Here is a 9,647-nt window from a genome sequence, read left to right as displayed (position 1 = left end):
CACAAGGACAGATAAAACCTTCCAATAAACAGAACATTATCCACAACATATTTGGCGCAATAACCATTCATTTAATTTTAGAAGAAATTGTTCATATACCTGTATCATATTAAACTGCCCTTACAATATTCATCACTGTTCATCACCATTTACTTTTTTCCTCTGAGCACGGAGCAGCCGGCTTGCTTGGACTCACAATGAATCAGAGGATACCCAAAGCCGTGAAGGATAAACCAAACCTGTCCTCTCAACCAAGTGAAAAGAAAGCTGCATTTCTTGGACGCAGAAGAAGGAGTCAATTAATCCAAACAGGCCAAAATGCCACGCTATGCTGTAATCAGCCAATGAATCTGGTCTTTGAAGGATTCAGCTGCCAGATGTGAACACAGCCAAAGAGCGATGGCTTTTAAATTAAGAGAAGGGAACGTTTTATACATACCTCATACAGCAAACAACTCTAATACACCTCGAAGGTTATGACCTATACAGAACCACATCATTCCCAAAAAAACACACATGAGAAAAACAGGATTTATGCTAAGTAGCACCCTTTACCTCAGCCTTACCTGTATTGAATGCACTGGACAAACCTCTTGCTTTGATAATACAAAAACCAAATTCCCCTTAAAAGCCATATTTTCACAGAGCGCCCCACAAAATACCACAAAGGTCGGGACTGAGTCTATTTTCTTATCCTGTATCTCAATAAAATACATAAAGACTAGATAATCCAGGTTTTGTGAGTTCTACTAATGACCCAGTTATTTGATCTTGAAGTTTGCTGAAGTAGACATATCTAAGAAGTGCAAAACATTGGACATAGGGGAACGAGATTGAGGAATATTGTTCTAGGAGGTTTAGGTCCTACATACTGTAAACAGTTACAGTCTGGTATGTCATTTTTATGAAATATACAGAATGTTCACATGCCCTTTTTTCATGGCTCGTCTCGTTTTTTTATGGTTTCTTTTTTATTGCCTTTTTGTTTCATTTGGTCTTAAATGTGCCAATGTTTTCTAGTTGATAATCTTTTAGTCTTTTACATGATCAACAAGAGACGCATAATATTATACACAAACAAAAGACGAGATTAAAAAGTTTCTGGTTTGCTGAGAATTGAGTTTATTGCAGGTAAATCAATGGTAAACATTAGTTTACTATCAGACTGTTTTTTTCTGGTGGCTCTTAAAGCACATGTTGACCATTTGTTCTTATTCACACTTTGTTCAAGAAACATACACTTATAATTACATCACAGACTAGTTTCTTAATAATTTTGACATTAATTTAAATCAAAAGGTTAAAAGTAAACAAATAGCTTGTCTACTTGTTTTTTTTTTTTATTTAGGTTACTTGCTGTAGATATAATCTTTCTATAAACATAGTTCATTTAGGTAAAGGTGTCACAGTAATTTTTTTTCTGACAGAACCAATTAGTCTGTTATTGCTCCCTATCTCTCTCTGCAGTCCTTCTTCCCATAGTCAGTATCCCAGCTGCTTGGTTGTTGTGGCCATGAAGAAGCTGATGGAGTCGGCTTTGCAAAGGAAACTCTTCCTCGTTCCGTTTACCCAGGGTAAGAATCCCAGCTGCTGCATCTCCATTGATGGCTCCTCCCATGCTCTTGTTGCCAGAACGACACAGCAGCACCTGGAGGCGACAGGAGCGAGCAGGTTGTCTGCAGCACTCAGACACACTCTGCGCGTTGCATCCCAGCTGAGACAGCAGCAGTATCAACATGAACAGCAGGACTTTCTGTTTGAAGAAGAAATTAGATTTAGAATACATTTGTTTAGAAAAATCAAGCATTAAAAGGACTCACATGAGTGAAAACAAGAGCTTGCAGAAAGGTTTCTACATTGAATGTGTGATAACTGGCACTGGAGGAATATACATGCAAATACACGGAATGACTTTTAACATTTTATGATTATGCTATTGGTTTTATTCATAAGTGTTTTAAAGCGATGTTTAGATTAAAATTTTGATTTTACCCTTCTATGATGATTTTACCTGTAGCACTTTGAGATTTTTTTCTTAAATGTAAAGTGCATTACAAATAAAATGTATTATTATCATTATTATTAAAATTTATTTAATTATATTGACTGTGTTTTCTATGCTAAATTGAATGCCCAACCAACAGGAGTGTGCATCCAATTTCCTTCAGTGTCACATTGTATAGAAATTGTAAAAGAATATTGCAGTTCTCCCACAGCTTGCTAATGTTGCTTCATGGTTTGTAGTGTCTGGTTGTGCTAGGTTAGTAAAGTGCAATACCACAGTTATTTGTAAAGAAATTTGGACTGCATTTCATCATGGCAGGCTAAAAATCTAGATCACTTAGATTTGTCCAACTTGCTCAGTGGCGTAGTGGGTAGCTCTGCTGCTTTGCAACTAGAAGGTTCTAGGGTCGAATCCCAGCCTGGGGTCTTTCTACAAGGGGTTTGCATGTTCTCTCTGAGGATGTGTGGGTTCTCTCTGGGTACTTCGGCTTTGGGTCCAAAAAATTACTGTTAGGTTAATTGGCTTCTCTAAAAAAAATCCTTAGGTGTGTGTGTGTGAGTGAATGGTTGTTTGTCTCTGTGATGGACTGGCAACCTGTCCAGGGTGTACCCCGCCTCTTGCCTGTAGACAGCTGGAGATAGATGCCAGCAACCCTCACGACCCAAGCAGGGATAAGCATGACAGAAAATGGATGGATGAATCATATTGTTGGATTCTGCAAAGATTTACCTCAGTCACTCATGTAGCCACATAAAAATTATAATAAAAAGCCCCTAAACTTATGTTTAACCACAACCAATGATTCAGCAGAGCTGCATTGTGCTGCACTCTCAGTATTTGGTGCAGATTCATTTTTAATGACACAGTTTCTCATATGATAAGTAATTTTAAATGTCCATGTTGGTGAAAACGTAAATTTTTATTGGAAATTCAAAACCCAAGCTAACTGGACATGTAAATTATATAAAAGCACAAAAACATAATTTCTTTCTTTTTTTTTTTACAATTAAACTTTAAATGCTTAAACACTAAAGTTTATTCAAACAAATGAAAAATAATAATCGTCCTTTTTTGCATACATTCAAGCCCATATATAATTTTTTGACAGATAATTGATATTTGTGTTCCACTCTATCTTCTGGGCTTCCTCAGAAGAGAGTAGCTCCTTTACGGGTGTTACAAAATCAGCATGCTGATAAATAATGGGCTAAATTATGTGCGTTGCAGAATAGATTTTAAGTTTTTTTTTTACTGTTGTTAACAGTCTTAGTCTGGCAGTTTGCATTAATTTAATGAAATGTCCAGAACTTACCACTTCTTTGGGTAAAATATTATTTTATTCATTTGAATCTTTGTTTAATCTTTCGTTACCTTTAGTTTTGTTTGTTTTAAGATCCTATTATAAATTCTACTGTTACTTCTTGATTTCATCATAACTGTAAACTGGCTTTAAAACATCACATTACAAGTAATACATTTGTCTAACAGAGATTTAATGAGAAAAAAAACAACATTTTTCACTTGTATAACAAATGGCTTCACTGCATCAATAAAAACCTTTTGCAGTCGTGGACCACTGGTTATGATATTACAATATATTGCCATTACTATGAAAAAAAAAAAAAAAAAAAAATATATATATATATATATATATATATATAAATGTATCACAAATTAAAAACAATGCTTTATTGTGTTTATCAAATACTATTTCTTCTGTGCTCCTCATGATGCCAAGACTGAATCCTTTGAATTATTACAACAAATTATTACAACATAATATAAAAAACTTTATACAAAAGAATAGAACAATAGAAGATCCTAAAAGCTCTTACCCTGTGAGATGTATCCATCTCCACATTGTTCTGGAAGTTGGTGGCGTACCATGTCATCTTAACTGAGGCGGGATGATCAGATCTCTTGATTTCCCACCGGAGGAAAACTCTTTTATATTGCTCTACTCGGTCCACATCATCAGTCCTTTGGGCGTCATTCAGACCAGCTACAAACAGGCAAAACCCCAAACTAATTTTTTTCTGTTTCATGCCCATTTACTGTCAAGCTCGTGACTGTTAATTAGACTCCTGTGAGAGATCATCTCCACGGAGATTTGCCAAACTACAGGTATGTCTTCGTGGCTGCTAACGCTAGGTTTATTAACACATACCATCACTATGAATATGGGCAGACTATAACAAACATGTCCCAGAAAGTTAAAAATATAATTACAATACATAAAAGCTAACAAAATGTTTAAAGGGCATGCTAATGAGCATGGCTCTATTTATATAACTTTTCACACTAAAGGTCTGTAGTGACTCATCAACAAAAGCCTGGAACTTTCCTTGTTACTGAGAGCATCCTCTTAAATTTGCACATCTATAAAAAACATTTAAAAGTTCAGGTGAGGTTAGCTAAGGATCTTTATAAGTGAGAACTAAATGGCTTTATATAGCTAATGAATAAAGAAAGAGAATTTTATGTCAACTTTTGTGCAACAACCCGAAAGCCATCACAAATCTTTGCATCCATTTTAACATCCATTTAGCTAATGTTTATTGCCATCTTATGGAGAGCAGGAAGCATTTCTTTAAAAACATCAAACCTTAAATCGAAGAATAAAAGGCCAAAATCGATCAGAATTAATTCTAGATCAGCAGTATTCACTTGAATAACAGCAAAAGAAAATATCAATAAGGAAGCTTGTTGATCAATTTAGTCTGAATACAAAGATTCATTGTTTGTTTTACTGGATCACCACTAGGTTACTATGTAAACCCTTGTAATCTTATTCACTATCAGATTGTTGTTCACTTTTAAGTGCAAAAATAAAAACTCAAGCAAAATCTTACATTTATTTTTCTTGTGTTTTTTTTTACAGACTCCTTAAAGAAATATAAAGCTACTGAAAAGATGATTTCTTTCTGTAACTTAGTTTACCAAGTTAAACTCGTCATACTTTTCAATTGAACAGAATTTTGCAGAATGTTTTCAAGCCCTTATTTCTGTTATTTATGATGATTTTCAACTTGCACACAATTAAAACATAACATTTAGGATTGGACAACAATGGAAGACAGATAAGAAAAACATTAAACCCACATTAATGAAAACATGTTTCATACATGTGTAATTTTATTCTTTAAATGTACTTTAAATCTGACAAATGAGCCTCAACTCAAAGCATTTTCCACTTTACTGAATACCATGGAATGTTTTTATTTAACTGACGCTCACTTTATAAATCATCTAAATGTTTTACTGAGTTGAAATGTTAGATGTCTGCATAAAATATTTTTGCAATACTTTTAAACCTACTCTCATTTCCCTCACTAAGCTATTCAACAATGGTATCCTGTATATTAAAGTAAAGTCCTAATAGATTATTTAGAAAAATCAGAAAGGTTAAAGAAATATATATTTTTTTGCTTTTGTTTGCATTTCACATAAATAAAAAAATGATAAATCAAAATGATTTTAAACCATTCTCAAAGATGTGCGGAAAAATGCTGCTGATCAGCATTTTGCATGTTTGACAAACATGTTTTGGTGATAGGATACACTATTTGAAAGGGTCATCAGAAATGGTCAGAAATGATAGAAACAAAAATGCAATGAGTAATAAGACAAAAGTGGAGGACCATTTCAGTGCATGAACTTGGAAACATGTGACACCCATGTCTGCCTGTGGAGCTCATGAAAGTGTCCTTTTGTATCTCTGCTTCTTTTTCTATGTCTGCTTCTGTCTCCTTGAACCCGAGTCGGCCTCAGCAGATGGCCGCTCACACTGAGCCTGGTTCTGCTTGAAGTTCCTTCCTGTTAAAAGGGAGTATTTCCTCTCCTCTGTCGCTACAAGCATGCTTAGTGTGAGGGATTGCCTTCAAGTCAATGATTAGATGCAATCAGCTGGTTTTCCTTGGATAAAAAACTTTAAATCAATTTTACTGTATTATCCTGTTAAATTGTATCTGTAAACTGCCTTGAGATGACATGAATTGGCGCTATATAAATAAACAGAATTGAATTGAATATTTTTCTCTTATATATATATATATATATATATATATATATATATATATATATATATATATATAGAATAGAAGTGGTTCCACAATGGGAACTCTCCTTCAACTCTGGCACGGTAGAATTGCTGATTCTACAGCGTGAACCAATGCATGATCTACAGCCCAATCCTGAAGAGCTACTGTTCTGCAACGTGTAGATGTGCATCTCTTCTCTAACACACCTGAATCTAAAGGCTCAATCTCCTCAGAGGCATGTTAATGAGCCACTCATTTAATATTGGTGTGTTAAAAATGGAGTGCATCAAAGAGTTGCAGGATAATAGCTATTCCACAATACGCAAAAACCGCACTGTGGAAGAAAGTTGCCATTATACCGTTGGTTTTTAGGCTAAATCTGGTTGGTCCATCAAAGTCTTGATTAAGTCCAGAAATTGATGTTGAAAATTGGGCTGTTTGGTCGGTCTGATTTTGTCCCAAATTTGTGTAATTATTGAAAAGTGGGTTTCAATGTCTTGTTGTTTTCAACATTGTTTGGATGTAAATCATATTATCTTTTTAATGTCTTTTCAACCAATTTTTGCTCGGTGGGGGGTTTTTGTGTTTGGATAATTTACCGGCATTCCACATGATGACAGTGCACGAAGTTTTCAACAGGCTGAAAAGCATGAAAATCCTCACCTCAGCATCACTGAGCTACTTTGGATATCTCAAATATATGAACAATATGAAGTTTGCCCCACAGGGAGTTACAGGATAGAGAAGCAGACATACATGCTGGTCCATAAAGCGTAATTTTGGACATTGGGACTGATCTATCATGCTGATAAGAACCATGATCACTGGTGTAGGTGGATGCAGTTTTGCTGTGTTGTTGGACTTACCTCTGCAATTGCTGCAAATTCCTGTTTGTCCAAGATACTCCCACAGGAACATGTGACCCCCCCGCAGTGCTTAAGAAAAAGCAATAAAATCAAATAAACACTGTCTTTTCTCCCAAGAAACTCTCCTGAGGATTCCATTTGTAAAGGAATACCACTAGCCAAGGACCAGAATCCAAAGACCGATTAAAAGCCTGGACCTGGTTTCTAACTTCTGAACAAAATGCATAAACGGAATGCCAGACTGGAAGTGTGGAGAATCTGGAAAAAAGATCAGCGTCCCTGCAATGGATCTGACATGCTAATCTGCTGAATACAGGAGACAACTCAGCCTTTTCCAGAGATCATCAGAAATCACAGGTCTGGCAAAGTCAGGGGAAGAGTTCCCAGCTTAATTATTTGTGTTTTTGAGGATTTTTTATCATTCCACATGTTTATTGTTGGCTAAAACCAGTTTTATTTCACCAAGGGTTGAAACACCAATATAACATTAACATATATGTGTTTCCTCATATCCTCATCCCTACTGATTATCATATGAGAAAGAATTTTAAGATGACATGTCTATTCACTATTAATTCAATCACAGAAGGTGACTGAATCTATTAACTAAAGTTTGTAGATTTTTCATTTATTAAATCTTTAATAAAATATAATTTTTCCAAACCTGCTTTAATTACCTCTTGAATTTAAAAAAAAAACTAATGTGCATCTGTCTAAACTTAAAACTTTAAAGTAGACTGTCTTAAAAAAAGACAGGGTGTCTGCAGGGTTAGAGGAGCCTGATAACTAAAAGATCTGCCTCCCATTCTACTTTTAGAAATTCTAGGAAACACTAGTAAACCTGCAGATCGAGAACAAGTGCTCTGTTAGGAACATAAGGAACAATCATATCTCTGATATAAGATGGAAATTGGTCATTGGTCATGAGGAGGATTTTAAATTCTATCCTGCATTTAACAGACAGTCAGTGAAGGGAAACTACAACAGGAGAAATGTGATCTCTTTTTAAATTTCATATCACCACTGGCTGCAGCATTTTTGATCAGTTGAAGGCTTTTAACCACAGTTTGTGGACTTCCTGATAGTAAAGAATTACAATAGTCCTGCCTTGAAGTAACAAATGCATGAACTAGTTTCTCAGCATCACCTCTGAGGGAGATCATTTAAATTTTTGCAATATTTCGGAGATGAAAGAATGAAACTCTAAAAACCCGATTCATATGGGATTTAGATGACAACTCCGTTTTTTTTTTTTTTTAACAATATAATGTTAGACCAATTTAATACCATGCTCTTGATGAAAGTAATTAAAAAGTTAAATGTCATATCCTAAACTGGGTATGGAACCACAGACTTTCATACTTCAAAAGTATTACCAACCGTACCACCGTGCAGCAAACTGAAGGATTGAAAATAGCTATTCAAATTGGGGAAGGATTAATTGCAGTGTGAAGTTTTGGAGTCCTTGAACTTGTGAAAGGACAAGTCAATTGCAGGCCGTTTACCAACAAGTACAAATCAATACTCTCTTTTTTTCACTTTAAAGGTATACTATGCAACCGGTGTTGAGTTTCCAGCGAGGCTCCCCCCAGAGGGCGAAAGTAAAAGTGCACTGTCGTAAATATGCACAGCTGTTCTCCTGGTTTCTCCGTCAAGCCAGGCGCGGTTGTTTTGAGCTTAGCAGACAGGCGAACGCAACGCATGACTAACACAGAGAAAGTATGAACATGCACACAGAGAGAGAGAAACCATTCCAATGTTACTTACAATCGCATCAGCAGAAACGCGAGGTCCGCCTCAGCCTTGCAGCCTTCTTTTTATTTTAGCTCTCGCCATTCGGAAAAAGCTTGCCCGATATTCACCCGTGTACGACTCCTCTCTCTGTCCGGAGCCCTTTTCCTCTTTCTTGCCTGCTCCGACATGGGCTTTCGCTGTTTTCACGCTGGTTCCGCCATGATAACTGCACAAAGATCGCCACTGCGCTAGCAACGAGCATGCTTTTAACTGGGGGCGTGTAGCAGTTCTCGCCGTAAAGCAAGACCGACTCTCGCGAGACTTCTGAGCCTGTGGGTGCGGGCCGAGGGCTCCTGCAATTGCAAGTGCGTTATTTCCCCCACAGACCACCAGGGCGGCCGAGAAAACCTTTGTTCAACCTGAAATGACTCATTTAATAATCCAAAACGTTATGGAACACATTAATTAACTGAAAAATGTTGCATAGTGTGCCTTTAAGATGAAACAATATTTTCTGTTCAACAATGGACACTTGATTCCATGCACTTTAGCCCTCTACCAAATCTCCTTTCTTTTGTGTCCTTATAATTGTCACTGGCTGTACTTAACTAACTTTTGGTTCCTATAATTTTCAGACGTGTGACAGTGTGACAGAATACTTGTCATGATGGGTTCACAAGTGAGACCCAGTTATGCAGAACACCACGGAGACGGAAACAGAAGTAAAAGGTTTAACAATGTTTATTGTTACAAGCACAGAGTTAACCACTGGTTCTGGTTCAGGCCTGGGGAACTGGTTCACTGGAGTCTGCGTGGGAGACAGTTCAGTTAGCGTTTGCTCAGAGGAGTTTGATTCAGACAGTTTCAGATTTGTACCTTGAGGGTTCTTGGTAAAAGCCTTGAGAGGGAAACTGTTGGGTCCGGAGATAGTTTGTTCAGCAGAGTCCGTTAGCTGCTTCAGCGTCTTACTTCTTGAGAGTGAGCTGACCTTGGCTTTGAGTT

At 36.6% G+C, this 9,647-nt stretch overlaps 1 protein-coding gene across 1 annotated transcript; it reads right to left on the bottom strand.

Moving 5' to 3' along the window:
• Positions 1-1,110: 1,110 nt before the first annotated feature.
• Positions 1,111-4,013, bottom strand: hcrt (hypocretin (orexin) neuropeptide precursor). The gene is made up of 2 exons (XM_038278331.1): positions 3,841-4,013; positions 1,111-1,753 (listed from the first exon to the last, which is right to left on the bottom strand). The coding sequence occupies exons 1-2, from the start codon at positions 3,895-3,897 to the stop codon at positions 1,442-1,444; spliced, it is 369 nt and encodes a 122-aa protein (XP_038134259.1). The 5' UTR covers positions 3,898-4,013; the 3' UTR covers positions 1,111-1,441.
• Positions 4,014-9,647: the final 5,634 nt, after the last annotated feature.

This window comes from Cyprinodon tularosa, unplaced genomic scaffold (genome assembly GCF_016077235.1).
Source record: "Cyprinodon tularosa strain WSP-4 unplaced genomic scaffold, ASM1607723v1 ctg14, whole genome shotgun sequence".
Lineage (NCBI taxonomy): Eukaryota > Metazoa > Chordata > Actinopteri > Cyprinodontiformes > Cyprinodontidae > Cyprinodon > Cyprinodon tularosa.
The sequence above is the reverse complement of the archived record's forward strand: the minus strand, read 5'-3'. Positions and strand labels throughout refer to the sequence as shown.